General features: G+C 41.3%; 1 protein-coding gene across 1 annotated transcript in view; it reads left to right on the forward strand.

Moving 5' to 3' along the window:
- SVEP1 (sushi, von Willebrand factor type A, EGF and pentraxin domain containing 1) overlaps positions 1-18,254 on the forward strand; it is a 239,190-nt gene that overhangs the window by 67,667 nt on the left and 153,269 nt on the right. The window contains exons 4-6 of the mRNA XM_007936774.1: positions 2,246-2,404; positions 3,675-3,854; positions 13,226-13,405. Of these exons, the coding sequence (XP_007934965.1) occupies positions 2,246-2,404; positions 3,675-3,854; positions 13,226-13,405 (519 nt within the window). The remainder of the gene's footprint in view (positions 1-2,245; positions 2,405-3,674; positions 3,855-13,225; positions 13,406-18,254) is intronic.

Genomic DNA, 18,254 nt, shown 5'->3' on the forward strand with positions numbered 1-18,254 from the left:
GAAGTAGATTGCCCCATCTTCCTTCCGAGGAGTGGCTGGTGGGTTTGAACTGCCAGCCTTCTGGTTAGCAGTCAAGTGCCTTAACCACTACGCTACCAGAGCTCCCAATCATTCATCTAGATTTTAAAAATATTTAACATTATCATTCCACATCTATCTATTTACTTCCTGTAACTTTGGCAAATTCTTAATCTCTTAGTTTTCTTATCTATAGAATGGGGTAAACAGAAAGATTTATGCAGGAGGAAATTGAAAGAGAGAAGCCACAGTTTTAAAGGTATTCAGGGATTTAAAAAGTTAATATTTATACAAAGCATGAAACAATATCTGGGACATTAAAAAAAAAAAAAAAAGAAGAAGAAAGAAAAAAAAACAAACCCACTGCCATTAAGTAGATTCCCACTTGTGGTGACCCATTGGGTTTCCGAGGCTGTAAATCTTGCCCCTTGTTCAGAAGTGGATTGCCCTGTATTCATTCTGTGGAGTGACTGGTGGGTTTGAACTGCTGACCTTCTGGTTGGCAGCCAAATATCTTAGCCATTATGCCACCAGAAAGGAGCTCTGGTGGTGTAGTAGATAAGGCTTTGGCTTCTAACCAGAAGGTCAGGGTTCAACCCCACCAGTTGCTCTGTGGAAGGAAGATGGGGCAATGTACTTCCATAAAGATTTACGGAAATCCAACGGGGGTTGCTATGAGTCAGAATGGACCGCATGGCAGTGAGTTTGTTTTTGGTTTTATGCCACCAAAGCTCCTTACCTGGAACATAGTGAACACTATGTGAGTATTTAGTGAAAAATAAATGCTGGCTCCATCATCCACTGGCTATAGAAGCTTACTTAAGTTATCAAATCTAAGCCTCCATTTTTTGTTTTTAAAAATGGATATACTTATTAATTATATGAATACTTATGTTAATGATATTATTGTTGTTGTTACATGCTATCAGGTCGGCTCCGATGCATAGAGATCCTGTGTCCGACACAATGAAACACTGCTCCGTTCTTCCGCATCCTCACAGTGACTGCTGTGCTGGGGCCCATCGCTGCAGCCACCATGTCATCTATCTCATTGAAGCTGTTCCTCTTGTCTGAGAACCTGCTACTTTACCAAGCAAATAACATTATTAATGGTTGTTTAGTATGAGGGCTAACTCAGATGGTATCTATAAAATACTCTCACCTGATTTGTGCACATTCCTTGGTTGTTACTATATATTAATAATAAAATGCATAAGGGGACTGTGCTACATTTAATTGGCTTAACTGCATGCTGCAAGTCCCTTTATTCCCCAATTCCTCTTTTGCTGAATGCTTAATTGTAAATTATTTTACAGATGTGTAAATCCAGAGAGATTACGTTACAGATCCACAGCTACACTGTCCGTGCACAGGCAGGATTGGATACAAGGTCACTTAGATCCTGCTTTTAATCTCTTTTTTCCTTGAGCCTGGGAAAAGCCGGCTTTTATTTATTTGTTTTTCTTCCAAGAGTCTGTTTCCTGCCACTTGGATTATTTCCTGAAGCCCTTCGCTTTCTTTTCATCCTTTGTCAAGTGCTTTGACCAGAATCCCTCAGCTCTAGGCTCTTCTCACATCTCCAGTTACTCTCTGTAGAGGTGCAAAAAGCATAGAGCTCTGCTGGGAGAGGGTCCAGGTGCTCAGGGAGCTTCCTGGGAGGGGAAGATGGGAAATGGAGTGAATAGTAGTTTAGTTTAGTTTTAAATCAAGGATCACTGATATCTTTCAGTGCTTTAACGTATGTTGTCATTTTCAATTTGCCCACAAAAAAGCCCAGATTTCCCAGGCTATATTGTATTGTACTTGCACTTAATTGTGGGCATAGGAAGCAGCTTTGGTAGTGCAGTGGTTAAGGCATTTGGCTGTTAACCTAAAGGTCAGTGGTTCAAACCCATCTGCCTCTCAGCAGGAGAAAGATGAGGCAGTGTGCTTCTGTGGAGATTTCCGGCCTTGAAAGCCCTATGGGGCAGTTCTAGCCTGTCCTGCAGGTTCACTGGGAGTCAGAATCGATTCAATGGCAGTGGGTCATTTTGGAGGTGGGCCATAGGCGGCCACTTCGTAACCTGCAAATAACAAACCACATGACTCTTTTAAAATGTCTTTGGTTTCTCTTCTTCCTTGAATATTTTATTTCTATGAATAGCTGTCATTTGGCTCCTTTTCTCTGATTTGTTGCCTAAATGTTGTTAAATATCATATGACATACCTTGCTTGTTTCTGCATACAGCTTGCCCCTCGGGGACATACAAACCTGAAGGCTCACCAGGAGGGATCAGCACTTGCATTCCGTGTCCTGATGAAAATCACACCTCTCCACCAGGAAGCACAGCTGCTGAGGACTGTGTCTGCAAGGAGGGATACCGGGCGGCCGGACAGACCTGCCAAGGTCAGCCTCCCCACACTACGCCACCAGCGCTCCATAGTGTAGACATTAAAAAAAACAAAAACAAACAAACAAAAAAAAAACCTCACTGCCGTTGAATCGGACCCGACTCATAGCAATCCCTCCTTGGGTTTCTGAGGCATATCACTACGGAGGTAGATTGCCCAACCTTCCTTCCGAGTGGCTGGTGGGTTAGAACCGCTAGCCTTCTTTAATCCAGCTCATCCGTAAAGCACTTAAGCATCCCTTTCTCTCATCCTATTGGGGAGAGGGGATTACATGCTTTGATTGTGAAGCACTGCTTATTATCCTCGCTCACATTCACATCTTGCTCCGGGTAAAGAAGCTCTGAGATCCCAGGAGGGAGTTAGCCCTGAAATCAGAAAGGTCTGCTACATGGAGAAAAAATCTAAAATGAATCTAAGAGAAAAACCACAGTTTTAACACATTTGAATAACAAGTGAGCTAATTTGGGCTCTGGTGATAGTCAAATCCATTTTTCAAAAAAAAATTATAAGTAAAAGGTTTCCATATTTTAAAAAATAGTTCGTCTATACCATGTGAAGGAGCTCTGGTAGCATAGTGCCTAAAGCACTTGACTGCTAACCAGTAGGCTGGCGGTTCAAACCCACCAGCCACTCCTCGGAAGGAAGGTTGGGCAATCTACTTCCATAGTGATACTGCCTCAGAAATCCAAGGAGGGGTCACTGTGAGTTGGGTCTGACTTGATGGCACATAACAACAACAACATACCACGTGAAGGCGCTGTGATTCTTGGAGTTTGTAGCAAATCTACTTTGCTGTAGTTCTTTGTCCTTTTTTATTTTGATAGTCTTAATGAAAGTGGGAAATAGCTAGTGACACAAGAAGGTCAGGCACTAGGGCATCTCATAACCACATGTTGTTGTTGTTGTTGTTGTTATGTGCCGTTGAGTCGATTTCGACTCATTGCGGCCCCTCCTTGGGTGTCTGAGGCAGTATCACTATGGAAGTAGATTGCCCAGTCTTTCTTCCGAGGAGTGGCTGGTGGCTTAAAAATATGTTTAGCCTGCATTTAAAATGTATTTGGAAGTAAATACCTAACATTAAAATGTATTTGGAAGTAAATACCTAACAAAAGGCAGAGGTAACAGTTTTTCTTCCACGTAGGCACCTTAAAGTTTAAATGCTGAGGGAAGTTGAGATGGAAGTGTGAAATGTTCCCTTTAAAAAAAGGGGGATGTACCACAGACAAAGGACAATTATGCTTTTTGCTTTTTTCCTGTGAATGTAGTTGTCCACTGCCCTACCCTGAAGCCTCCTGAAAATGGGTACTTTATCCAGAACACTTGCAACAATCACTTCAATGCAGCCTGTGGGGTCCGATGTCTGCCTGGCTTTGACCTCGTTGGAAGCAGCATCTTCTTGTGTCTACCCAGTGGCTTGTGGTCCGGTTCAGAGAGCTCCTGTCGAGGTACGCAGGCTGCCAGTTCACATTGGTTTCTGATTGCTGTGTTTGATTTCCTTGATTTAAGTCTAATGGGTCAGTAAGTTCTGTGTTTCCTTTGATTCCGTAGACCACAGACCACAGAAAGGGGAAACATTATAAGAAGTTTGAAGCCAGAACTACTAAGTTCAATTGACCACATCATCATAAACTATGCCTTTTATATTTCTTTTATCAACAAGCAAATGAAGGGCCTGCCTGGGAAATAAATGGACAGGTTATTCCAAATGGCATACTTCAAGCAGCCAAGACAGGGTGCCAGGGAGAGTTCTAAAATAGCCAAGGGGGTTGATGCCAGCTGTGAATGCAGCACCAGTGGCCTGCAGCAGGAACATGTGACCACCTGTGTACATGTCCAGCCTTCACTTGGAGTAGACGATGTTCTATAGAAAGGGAGGGATTTATGACAGTAAGAATGCAAGGAACCTAATCAGGTCAACAGAGAAGGGAACAACATCATGGGTAGTGCCTCCGGCTCCCACCACCAAATACCCAGAAACAAAGAGCAGTGTGTTACTTCAATTCAACTCCACTCTTGACTTCTCCAGCACCTACTTTCCTTAAAAGTGGCATTAGCCAACTTCCTAAGGTTTCACTAGTATGGTTGGGAGAAAAGGACATTTAAGATGAGGTAAGAATGAAGCAAGCTAAAGGACTTTATGACCTCCACCAGAAGAAATAACACTCAGTTAAATCTGAATTTCAAATAAAAAAGACTGTTTTAGTGTAAGTAGGTCTCATGCAAGATTTGGGTCCTGCTTATACAGAAACAGTATTTGTTGATTTTCTGAAATTCAAATTTAACTGGGTACAATGTGTTTTCTTTGCTAAAGCTGTCAAAACTACTCCTACTTCATTCCTTAACCATCCTTTGGCAGCATGCTTTACTGGGAATTTGACTGCTCCCAGACCCCAGAAATTACCCAGATCACTGGTATAGGATAAGGAGTTTGGCTTCTGGTCTTTTCTTGGCTCCTAACTCCAAAAGGGAAGCCCACCTACTCACCAATCCCAGGTCATTTGTGAACTCCATCAAACCCAAGGTATGAGAGGAATATGAGAACAGAAATATTTCTTGGGGGGAAAAACAGTTGCTGACACAATGAATGGATATATTTTAAAGCCCAAGTAATTAATTAGAACACCTACTCAAGAAATCCTTCCACAAAGTGAGCCAAATGTTAGAGACACAAAAGTATGAAAGAACAGATACAGTGGCAGAAGACTAGTCACAGAAGTCGCGTATTCTCCACTAGGAATTCTGGGAGAAGGAAAAGTGACTGGAGGAGAAACGCTAGTAGAAGATCACAGAATGTATCCTCAAGCTGAAGTCTTGAAAATACACCCAACTGGAATCTCTGATAAACCAAAAAAGTTCACTGCTGTCGAGTAAGATCCGACTCATAGAGACCCCTCCTTGGGTTTCCAAGGCAGTATCACTACAGAAGTAGATTGCCCAACCTTCCTTCCGAGGAGTGGCTGGTGGGTTTTAACCTCCAGCCTTCTAGTTAGCAGTCAATTGCCTTAGGCATTACGCCACCAGGGCTCAGTTAAAAGTCACTGAGTGCCAGAAAAACAAAACAAAACAAAAAAATTATTCAAGGTAGATCCATGTCTGGAAGTAATGCTAATAAAATTTCTGAATGCTCTGGAAAAACAGTAAATTATGTGTGTTTCTTAGTTAAGAATAACATTCCCTGCAAAGGAAAGAAAAATCTGACTAGCACTCTCCCCACCCCCACAGTTAACAATTCGAAATGGTGGAAGAGAACTGGACATTTGCAGGGGTTTGTGGGAAGAGAATCAGAATCTAGATTTCTGAACTCAGACAAGCTACTGTTTATGTGTGAAGGTAACATAGGGGCATTTTCAATTATACAGTCTCAAATGATGAAAAGCTGCATACCGTTACCGAGAAAAAGCAGTCATAGGCCTCAAAACATGCTCCTGAAAAGGCAACAGTTACAAGCTGTGTGGCTGTTAAATCTCCACCCTTTCCTCTAGATACCTTGGGCAGAGGGTGGAAAAGATCACGTTTTAACATTCCACTTGCTGGCCTTCTGACGAAAAGTGGGAAAAGCTGGGCAAACTTTTAGGATATCCTAAAAACTTCAGGATAAGATCTGGCCCCTGCCTCATTTTCTGTTCTTCATAATCCATACCCCAAACCTCACGTCCTCCTCTAACGCTGTACGCAATGGCCATGCCTTCTCAGGCACATTCTCTTTGCAAATTGTTTCCTTTGTCCTAACAGTCTGTTCCCTCTGCTTTTGTCTTTGGTCATTATAAACCCTTCCCTCTTGCCAGCCTCCTCAGCCTGGATCGGGTGACCTTTGTACGTGTATTTCCACATCTGTCCTTCCCCTTGTTCCAGGGGAATACTCTGTATCAGTCAAGGTCAGTCAGCGGAGCAAAAGAACAATGTGTGCGAGTCCCTGTTTTGTCCAGCCCTAACCTGGGACCAGAGGGAAGGGGATTCTGACAAACACATTTCCCAGTTTTACCAATTTATTGTCATACAACCACCATACTGTCCTTTTATCATCTGTTAACTTGTCTATCACCTCTTAGATGGTGAGTTCATTATGAGCAAGGAATAGGTCTTTTCCACCTCAATCTTTGGTTATGCCTCCGGTGAATGAATGAAAGCTTGCATTTAACAAATACATGTATTGCTAAGTACCTTGTTAATATATATATTGATTGCTGGCTTGTGTCACGTTATGCATTTGCGTTTTTAAAAGACATGCTTGCTCTGTTTTATGTAAATTGAGTTGATGGGCCGATGTAAATGAAGCGACTGTAATCAAAGTCTGAGAGATGCTACAGGACTCTGGATCTTCCCAGGATCCCTCCTATTTCGCCACCAAGGCTGCTATCAATTTACAAAGTTGCCCTAAATTAACATATGTTCTTGGGCCCTCTGACTCATCCATCATTCATGGTTAATAGATTTAATTACTTCAGAGATTGTTCTATGAAACCTATATTGTATCTCATTAATTCTAATTCATTTTTTCACATTTTAACATCTCTAAAATTGGCACTTGAGTGCTAACCAGAAGGCTGGCGGTTCAAACCCACCAGCCACTCCTCGGAAAGAAGGTTGGGCAATCCTACTTCCATAGAGATACTGCCTCAGAAACCCAAAGAGGGGTCGCTATGAGTCGGGGCCGACTCGACAGCAAACAACAACAACAACAACAAAAAATTGAGATGCACTTTTAAGTCAATGGCATGAAATCCTTTAAATGATGTTATTATTAAAGCCAAAAAACCCCAAGCTCACTGCTGTTGAGTCAGTTCCAACTCGTCATGACCCTGGAGACATAGAACTGCCCCAGAGGGCTTCAGACTGCCGCATCTTTCTCCCGCAGAGCAGCTAGTAAGTTCAAACCACCAACCTTTTGGTTAGAAGCTGCGTGCTCTCAGCACTGTGCCACGACTCCTGTTCTTTATTAGTGACACATAAAATAAAGGTGTGCTTTACAATCGGGGTAGCTGAGATTCAGTGAAATATGGCAGTTGGGTAGGGATTCACTTTTGCTTCAGAGTGGATAATACGGAGACTACACCACGCACTGCCAGCAAAATGAATACATGTGTTTTGGAAGAAGTACAGCCAGAAAGAAGGATGGGGAGACGCCGTCTCACTTCCTTTGGAGGTGGTATCAGGAGGAATCGGTCCCGGGAGAAGGACGTCAGGCTTGGTAAAGTAGAGGATCAGCAAAAAAGAGGAAGCCCCTCAACTAGATGGGATGACACAGTGGTTGCAACGCTGGGCTCGAATTAGCAACGATCGCGAGGATTGCATCGAAATGGGCAGCATTGCCGGGCTCAACAGTGTCGAACACACCGTATGGAGAAGGTGGTACTTTACAGAGTAATTGAAATCTGTAATTATAAGGACAGAGAATAATTTTAGTCATGTTATTTCTTCTTGAAAACCTAAACTTGAGGCAGAAATGAAAGATCAGCGTAAAATGTAAAGGATATTACAAAGCTCATGTTACACTGTTAATTTTGTGTAATGTTGTTAATTTTGTGTAGTGTTGTTAATTTTGTGTAGTGTTGTTAATTTTGTGTAATGTTGGAAAGTAACTGGCAGCTTTTTCTTACTCCTCCTGTGTGTTCTTCATAAAACATTTATCCTTCTTTTCAATTTTATCTGAATTATACATGTCTTTCTAATGAACTAAGAATTCTTTTGTGGTTTGTCAGTCATAACTAGTTAAACCACAACATCATCGGTAAATTAAATTCTGTGATTTTATTCTCCCTTAGAAAAAGATCCAAAGCATAATGAGAATGTTCCACTTGACATCGGATTTATTTTGTTTTCAGTAATAGATGCTATCACAATTTGAAGGAAGGAAGGATGCCTCTGGATGATTAGTCTTGAAGATGAGAAGCCCAGCTGGTTCTCACATTGTCTAGTGCACAGTAGACTGTTCTTTTCAAAGGATAATTATGCTCTTTTAAAAAGGCCAAATCAATATTTAGGAGTTTCTTTAGCATGAATGTAGGCCAAGAGACATTTATTGCAGGTTTTTTAATTTGTCAAAAAAAAAAAAAAAAGAGAGAAAACTATGAGACTAATACATATGAATTTTAAAATAAATAAGCATATTCCTACTAAAAATGATAATAAATTATTTTCTTGATTGAAAAAGAATGGAATATGTTTAAGGACTAAATAGGAACTATTGCATATGATTTATTTTTCCCTGAGGGGCAATAAAAGTTTATTAAAACCAACATTTGAGAAGCAATATAATTTGCATCTGTATGAAATATCAAGTGAACTCTAATTTACTATCAGTAGTCTCGAGAGATGTTACAGATCCATTTTGTCTAGGATTTGGAAAACTGGAGTGATTGCAGCATTTTACTGAAGCTGAAAGCAGCTGGTTAATACGGTGCTCCAGATTTTATGCATCTTGATCTTAGTGATTTATCTTACCTACCTTCTGATCCCACGTGGCAGTTGGCATTGCGCTACACAGGATGGACACACTCAATGAAAGGCAGATGCTTCTCTTCACTTGATGGACACATCCAATAAACATTTCACTTACATGATGGACACATTCAATAAAAATAAAAATGTGGAAGGCAAAATATTTCTACTCGTTTGTCACTAATAGTTGATTTCAGTGCAAACCAACCCAGGAATGGAAGAAGCTTGGGCTTATGGCTTAACCTCCAATCTAATGCTGGGATTTTTCTCTAAGGAGTTGTCAAGGCTGGACATATGCCTTCTGCACTCAGTAGTTATGCTCTGCTGACTAATGTCATTTGAACAGGTTCCTTTATAGGTGCTTCTAACAAACAGGGAGTTGACTTGGATGTGCACTTTGCATATTTTGCCGCCAACTTCCCTCCCTATTATCTTAAAGTTAAGTTTTCATGCCTCATATGAAAATGCAGAAATGTGGAAGAAATGAAAATATATCTCACCCAGTTGTTGTTATGTGCCATTGAGTCAAACCTGACTCATAGCGACCCCTCCTTGGGTTTCCGAGGCAGTATCACTATAGAAGTAGATTGCCCAACCTTCCTTCTGAGACTCCTATCAAAATTCTTGCATACCAAAGGAGGCTGTGAAAAAGTCCCCTGTGAAAAAGACATTGCTCTGTTGTCTTCTGACCTTTAATGTCGCAGAGGTGCCATCTGAGCAAACTGGACTTTGTTCTTTTATAGGGGTTGTTTTAGGGGTTTTGTGCAATGCCTGAGGCTTGTAAGATTCTTTCTATAAACTATCAAAGTGAGTATATGTGCCTGCTCTTTGGCGTACTCCACAGGAATCTGCTTTCATTTCCTTTCTGTATCTCTCTTCATGACAGAAATTTACATGCCATCTGATTTAAAGGATGCGTTTTCCAAGGGTCTGTATAACCTCACCCTCTCCCTCTTGTTCCTCCTTTTTTATTACTCTCTTCTCTTATTGTTCCCTCTGCTGTCTTCTCCTCTTCCCCTCCCCTCCTGTGCTCCCAGTCTTCCTCCTCTTCTCCCCTGCCGTCCTCTTCATCTCTTCTTCTTTCCTTTCTTCTTCCCCCCTTCTCCCACTTCCCTTCCCCCTTTATTCTTCTCCTTCCCCTGATTGGAAATCCTAATTGGTCTAAACTGAGACTAGAGGAAAAGAAGTATAGAAAAAGAGTATAAATAATTCTCAAGAGATCATTTTCTCTAAAGATGGGCACACATAGATTGGAGGCCCAAGTACGATTAGAAACTGATGGAGTCAGAGCACTTGAGGGAATGAGCTGGGAAGATGGAAGTGGTTGTCAGAGAGGGAGACCCCTGGAATTGGTGATGGTGGGGTCTAGAGGATTGGCAGTGGAAGAGGTAGCTGATGTAGGGTGAAGGATATATATGGTCATTGGAGAAAAGGAGGTCAAGAATATGACCCTAGGCTACTGCAGTGGTCATGTACGTAGATAATAAAATCACCAAGTTGTGTGTGTCCGTGTGTGTGTGTGTGTGTGTGTGTGTGTGAGAGAGAGAGAGAGTGAGAGAGAGAGATTAAAATTTTCAAAGAATGAGGAAAAATGACCCAGAGGACAGCAGACAACTGAAACAAGAATGTTGGGTGTATGGTATGCTACTTCAAAGGAGGTGGAGGTTTTTAGGAAGGAGAGAGGGAGGATGATTTGGGACGGCAATAAGGAACAAAGAAAACACCTCCCACTTCCAGGCTGTGTAGGAGACAAGATTTTGATTAGGACAAGAAAGTCAACTTTTGAAAGAAAAGTTCAAAAATAACGTTTAGGATACAAGAGTTTTGCTAGAGACTGGTATGCAGTTCAGGGGGCATGCTGCAAGAGGTCTATAGGGTTAGATTTGCATCAGAGCTATGACACTAGTAGATGAGACTTGGGCTTCTTAAGTGAGTGTCATGAACAAGAGTATAGGGTATAATGGGATTAATTGAAATAGACTTAAAGATGCATTGTTAGGGTTTGGTGGGTTGGTGGTGAGGGAATCTTACCAGGAGGACTGAGAGCACAGAGGTCATTTGGGGGTCTGCAGAGACAGAAGCAGTCCTGAGTGGCCTCTGGTGGTCTGGTCTGATAGCTCCTCCCATTAGTGTCGAGGCCAGAAGAGGCAGAGATCCAGGTGTTTCTGGATCCACTTATGCTGTGAACACCCTTCTGTTTGCTTTCTCATGGTGGTTTCAGGCTGGTAGAAAAGGAACCATGTTACCTGCTCACTTCTCAGAATAAGGGAAAGTGATCCTATACCACATGCGGTACGTCTAAACAGGATTGGAGAACACACAAATCCCATGAGCTGAAAGAGGGTAAAGATCTTTCTGTAGAGAGTTAACAGAGGAAACCTGAACGGATGCTGGGCAGATGGAATTGGGAGTTTTGTATAGCTTACTGGTATTGAAGATCCAAACAACAATGTCGTAAGCCAATTAAAGTTTTAGATAACCCAAAGCTGTAGAGATCACTCTATTGTCATTGAAGACTTAGGCTTTATTTATTTATTTATTGCTTTACTGTCCTAGTGCATGATACTTAATTTAGAGGCTTCTGGGGTTGTGTCGTTCATGGCTGTATTTCAGGAGGAAAGGGGAGAAAGAGAAAGGCAAAAAGTATTCTCCCAGCTGGGACTATGTTATTATATGCCATTGGGTAAATTCTGACTCTTCACAACCTTGTAAGACAAAGTGGAACTGCCCCACAAGGTTTCCAAGGCTGCCATCTTTATGGAAGCAGACTGCTACATCCTTCTTCCTCCTGAGGAGTGGATGGTGAATTCAGACTTCCGATCATTTGGTTAGCAGCTGAACACTTAACCATTGCTTCAGTAGATCTGATCTCCTTCCCAACCGAGGCAGTCTTCTCTAAAAACTTTCCTGGAAAACCTATATGACTTCAGCTTATGTCTTATTGGCAATCCTCATTAGTTGCAATGGAGGTGGGGAGTTCAAATCTTTATGCTGCATATATTACTACACTGAATAAAACTAGGGCTTGTTACTGAAGAAGAGGGAAAAGAGTGGCTTTTAGATGAGTAACTAGCAGTCTTTGCAACAGTAGAGAAAACAAATAGAGATGTTTGATGCATGAATCAAGTGTAGCGTCGTGAAGTAGGATTTGCAGTAGGTGTTTGGGAAGAAAGGAGCAAAAGGCTGGAAGGATCAGAGCTGTAGTCAGAGAATACACACACACACACACACACACACACACACTCATTGCCATGGAGCCAGATCTGACTCATAGGAACCCCTCCTTGGGTTTCCAGGGTAGTATCACTACGGAAGTAGATTGCCCAACCTTCCTTCCCAGGAGTGGCTGGTGGGTTTGAATAACCAGCCTTCTGATTAGCAGTCAAATGCCTTAGGCAGTACACCACCAGAGTTCCCTGTGGTCAGAGAATAGGATCCTGGAATTTAAGATTGCAGAAGTTGGGCAACTTTACAGAAGCTGGGATCATAAAAATGCCCCAGATAGGCCCATGAGGTCTAAAAGTTAATAAGCTCATTAACCTGAAATATCTGCTCTGGAAAAGACCCGTTTTTTTTTTTTTTTTTGTTTTGTTTTTGCTGGAGTGTGGAAAGAGAACCCTAGTGATACAGTGGTTAAGGCATTTGGCTGTTAACCAAAAGGTTAGTAGTTCAAATCCACCAGAGAAAGATGAGACAGTTTGCTTCCATAAAGATTTACAGCCTTCTTCTTGTTGTTGTTATGTGTCATCGAGTGGGACCTGACTCATAGTGACCCCTCCTTGGGTTTCTAAGGCAGTATCACTATGGAAGTAGATTGCCCAACCTTCCTTCCAAGGAGTGGCTGGTGGGTTTGAACCACCAGCCTTCTGGTTAGCAGTCAAGTGCCTTAGGCTCTACGCTACCAGAGTTACCTTACAGCCTTGGAAATTCTATATTCTATGGGGGCAGTTCTACACTGTCCTATATGGTCACTAGGAGTTGGAATCAACTAGATAGCAGTGGGTTTAAATTTTTTTTTTTTTTTTTTGGTTTCTAGCCTAGAAAATACCACCAAAAGCCCAGCTGAGAGCTTCAGGTACTTACTTTTGTCAGTCACCCCAATCTACAGCCATCATCGTCTGCTTAGGGCCAGACCCCTCAGACAGTTTAAATTTCCTCCCTGAAGGCAGAGGGCTGAATGCAGAGGTACTGTTTAGGCAATGCATTTGATAGAGTATTCAATTGTCCTGAAAGAATTCAAAAAATGATGGTGTTATTTACTATGTGAAATTTTAAGAAAAGGACATCTCTTACTTGCAAAGAGTAGGTATTGTTAATGTTATCATTATTTTTGCCCTTATTTAGTAAAATGTGTTCTAATTGTTTTCATTTGACATAGTGCGAACTTGTCCCCGGCTCCGCCAGCCCAAACATGGCCGCATCACCTGTTCTACAGGGGAAATGTCCTACAAGACAACATGTCTGGTTACCTGTGATGATGGGTACAGGCTAGAAGGGAGTGCTAAGCTTACCTGTCAAGGAAACTCCCAATGGGATGGTCCAGAACCCCGGTGTGTAGGTAAGCCCCCCGAGGACGCGGTGCCTGCTGTGGTTCATTTCTCTTGTTCACTGATTTCTTCTGTTTTCTGTGAAGACCTAGTACTGAAACCAACTTCCAGTGACTATAGATGCATGTCCATTTATACACACACAGAGCCTTACAGATACATAAATAACTCATTGTTCTGTTCCTCGCCAGTGGTAAGAAGAATTCATCAGAATTCAAGTTTTCATCTCACTGAAGTATATAGCTCAAAGTGGCAGTGCTTTTTTTCAGTGTCCTGATCTGCTTCCTTAATACTGTTCTGACAAGAATATACCACAAATGGAATGGCTTAAAGAAACAGGAGTTTATTCTCTTACAGTTTGAAGGCTTTAAGTCTGAGTTCAAAGTGCCAGGCTCTACGGGTTGGTTGACAGCCTCTCAACCTTGGCCTTCAGCTCTGCCTGCTGCTCCCAGCCCACTGAAGCTGGAGGCTTTTCTTCACTCAGACAGCTGCTGGCTGCTGAGACTGACAAGCCCAGGGTTGACAAGTAAAAAGGCACAGTCCCAATGTTACCAAACCACACAGCCAGCCATTAACTCAAGTCCATTGAAAGTCCCAAGGTTGGCAGAGCATGGCAGGCTGCTGAACAATGACATAGCTACATGCATGGTTCAAGTGTGCCATAAGCTACAGACCATTCCCAAAGCTGTTTCTTACATACAGGAGTCAGAACACATACCCAAAGCAGCTACTCAGCTGCTCTAATAGATTCCACCATAGAGTTAAATAGTAATCTCACCATGGGAAATAACTCCATTCAGCTGCCCAGCTACTCAACAGGCCCAGCCAAGTTGACACACAAATTTAACCACCACATGTCCAATTTGGATGTATTTTCTTAAGCAATGCTTTGTAACTGCCTTGCTTTGTTAAGTACAATTTACCTTTACCTTGCTGATGAAAGGACAAAAGTATGAGCCTGTGAATTTTAAGATGGGCCTCAAACTTCTGTTGGATCAAAAGGTTTGTTGCTTAATCCCTCCCTAAGCCTTATGATCTCTCACTGCTTGGATAGCTTTTCTAGTTTGCTGCTGCTTATGCACTGTAGTCACAAGTGACAGTGGTAATGATGATGTTTATGACGATGTCTACCATGTAGTGAACCCCTACTATGTGTAGGGTTCAGAGTCTCTGGGTGTGCAAAAGGTTAAGTGCTTGACTGTCCTCAAGTCTACCCAGAGGCACGCACCTTGGAAGAGAGGTCTGATGATATACTTCTGAAAAAGCAGCTATTGAAAACTCTATGGAACACCATTCTGGTTTGACACATGTGGGGTCACCAGGAGTCAAAATCAATTCCATGGCAACTAGTTGTTTGTTTGTTTTTTGTGATTTATTGTATGTCAGATATAGTATTCCTGGGAGCACTAAGAGGCATGTAATTAAAGAACCAACTTCAAAAAAAAAAATAGTAATAATTAGGGAATTAATGGATATAAAGGAGCTCTGGTGATGCAGTGGTTCAGCGCTTGGCTTCTAACCAAAAGGTTGGCAGTTCAAACCCACACAGCAGCTCCCAGGGAGGAAGACCTAGCAATCTGCTGCCATAAAGATTACAGCCTAGGAAGCCTTGTGGGGCAGTTGTGTTCTGCCACATGGGGTCACTATGAGTAGAAAATCAACTCAGCAGCACCCAACAAATGATCCATACCAGGACGCAGGACAGGAAAACTGGATGATATACATGTATCAGTTCCTTACAGATTGATGTAAAGATTTAATCAAAGGTAATCTAAACTTATGAGAAGCCCTGCTGGTTGAAGTGCCCAGCTGCTAACTGAAAGGCCAGTGGTTTGAACCCACCAGCCACTCCACAGGAGAAGAATATGGCAACCTGCTTTGGTAAAGATTTCACCCTCAGAGACCCTGTGGGGCAGGTCTACTCTGTCCTATAGAGTGGCTAGAAGTTGGAACCAACTGGAGTGACTGTTGAGTTCAAGCCTTTGATCTTTGGGTTACCAGCAGGCACTTACCTGCTGCACTGCCAGAGCTCTTTATATTAAACACCCACTGCCATCAAGTCAATTCTGATACTGACTATATCAAAGAATAAAACTAAAACCAAACCAAACTCATTGCCATTGAGTTGATTCCGACTCGTAGCAACCCTCTTTGGGTTTCCGAGGTGGTAAATCTTTATGAAAGTAGATTGCTCAGTCTTCCTTCTGCAGAGTGGCTGGTGGATTTGAGCTGCCAACCTTTTGGTTAGCAGTCAGATGCCTTAGGTACTACGCTACCAGAGCTCCTTATATCAAAGTATAGCTGGTGCAAATGAAAAAGGTTTTGAACACAAGATACAATGAGGTGACTTATTGTCCCCACCATAAGTTATGAAGCCATAGTAATTAAAATAGTTAATTAATGATACAAGTATGCACGGAACAGTACAACTGCATAGAACTACAAACATACAATAGTCTATAGAAGAATATAATATTTAATGAAGGATATTTCAGAAGTCAATGAGGAAAAAGAACTTATCTAAAACTTAGTCAGTTTTGACTCTCATCTCACAAGAAAACAAAACAACAACAACAAAACACCTCCTTAAAGTTCAGGCAGTTTAAAGAGAGAAATATAAAAAACGAAGCAATTAAAATTAGAAAGAAAAAAAAATGTAAAATGTTCAATTTTGAATGCAGGAGAACTTCCTAAGAATAAAAGAACAGTAGATTTGAATATATAAAAAATCAGATTTCTGTACTTCAAAAGAATTTTATACATTATTAAAAGAGCAACAATAGAGAAAAGTTCTTTGCAGAATGTAAGAGAGAGTCAATGTTCTTAACATTTTCTGAAATGTGGGACTAAATCAAAACACACAAAAACATAAAGATCCCAGTACAAAAATAGATAAAGGAAATGAATTAGAGAAATAAAATCAATACAATTAGTTCTTCAAAAATAACAATTTAAAAAACTTCTAAAATGAGAGTGACCTAAATTATGTACTGATATAATTTCGTAGCTATAAATTCTTTCATTATTAAACAGGAAGGAATGAAAATAATGTGAATTTCAAAAGTTACAAAAAGAACTTGGCCAAGGAAAATTGAAAGAACATAGTAGGAGTCATTAAATTAAGAAAATGAACTATAAAGGGAGGTGGATGCAGTAGCAGGAGTAAGAGGCAAATTTTGGATTAAGTAATAAAATAGATTTTTAAATATAAGAAAATATAGAAGTAGAATTTTTCAATAGAACTAAAACAGAGGTTTCAGTTTATTTTCTTTTAAGAATAATGAAACACCATGTATAAATCTATTCAAATAAATTGTAAGCCTTTGATATTATGTATGATTTTCTAGGAAAATATAAATTCCCAAATGATTTTAAAAATATGTAGAAATGCAAATATACAATTACTATACTAATGAAAAAAATAGGAAACGTTAACAGACTATTAATTACCGCTAAAAATGACTTTGTTGTGCTTATAAGGAACCTGTACATAGACCAGGAGGCTGTCATTTGAACAAAACAAGGGGATGCTGCATGATTTAAAATCAGGAAGGGTGTGTGTCAGGGTTGTATCCTCTCACTACACTTGTTCAATCTGTATGCTGAACATATAATCTGAGAAGCTGGACTATATGAAGAAGAGCATGGTATCAGGATTGGGGGAAGACTCATTAACAATCTGTGATATGCAAACAACACAACCTTGCTTGCTGAATATGAAGATGACTTGAAACATTTACTGATAAAGATTAAAGACTATACCCTGCAGTATGGATTATACCTCAACATAAAGAAAACATGAATCCTCACAACTGGACCAACCAGCAGTATCATGATAACTGGAGAAAAGATTGAAGTTGTCAAAGATTTCATATTACTTGGATCCACAATCAACACCCGTGGAAGCAGCAGTCAAGAAATCAGACATCATATTGCACTGGGCTAAACTGCTGCAAAAGACCTCTTTAAAATACTGAGGACTAAGGTGCACCTAACCCAAGTCATGGCATTTTCAATCACCTCATATGCATGTTAAAGGTGGACAATGAATAAGGAAGACCAAAGAAGAGATGATGCCTTTGAGTTATGGTGTTGTCAAAGAATACTGAAAGTACCGTGGACAACCAAAAAAATGAACAAATCTGTCCTGGAAGAAGTGCAGCTGGAGTGCTCATTGAAAATGGCCAGATTTTGTCTCACCTATTTTGGTCACATTGTCAGAAGGGACCATTCCCTGGAGAAGGCTATCATGCTTGGTAAAGTGGAGGGTCAGTGAAAAAGGGGATGACCCTTAACGAGATGGACTGACACAGTGGCTGCAATGATGGGCTGAAGTATAGCAAGGATGGTTAGGATGGTGCATGAACAGGCAGTGTTTCAATCTGTTGTACATGGGGTCACTATGAGTTGGAGTCAACTTGATGGCACCTAAGAACAACAAAAATGACTGAAGGATCAGTAAGGGAAAAGTCTTTCAAATTTTTAATAGGTATTTTGTATACCATATAATTTGGGCAGGGAGCAGCAGCAGACAGGGCTGGTCCCTGGAACAGGTAAGGCAGGCAGGGGACAGCCCCCAGGTGGCAGGGAGCAGCGGCAGACAGGGCCGGCAGGAATAGGTAGCGGGTAGCACAGGAAGTGAGTGGAGAGGTTGGAACAGCTAAGGGAGACGAGCTTGTCTGTTGGTGTGTCGTAGCGTGGTGGCTTGTGTGTTGCTGTGATGCTGATGGCTGTGCCAGCAGGGGTGCACATGGTGAACCGGTTTCAGTGGAGCTTCCACACTGAGAGAGACTCAGAAGAAGGAAGAGACCATCTACTTCACAAAGAATTGGCCAGTGAAAACCTTATGAATAGTAGTGA

The sequence above is a fragment of the Orycteropus afer genome, unplaced genomic scaffold (genome assembly GCF_000298275.1).
Source record: "Orycteropus afer afer isolate SDZICR_OR568_19922 unplaced genomic scaffold, OryAfe1.0 scaffold00037, whole genome shotgun sequence".
Taxonomy (NCBI): domain Eukaryota; kingdom Metazoa; phylum Chordata; class Mammalia; order Tubulidentata; family Orycteropodidae; genus Orycteropus; species Orycteropus afer.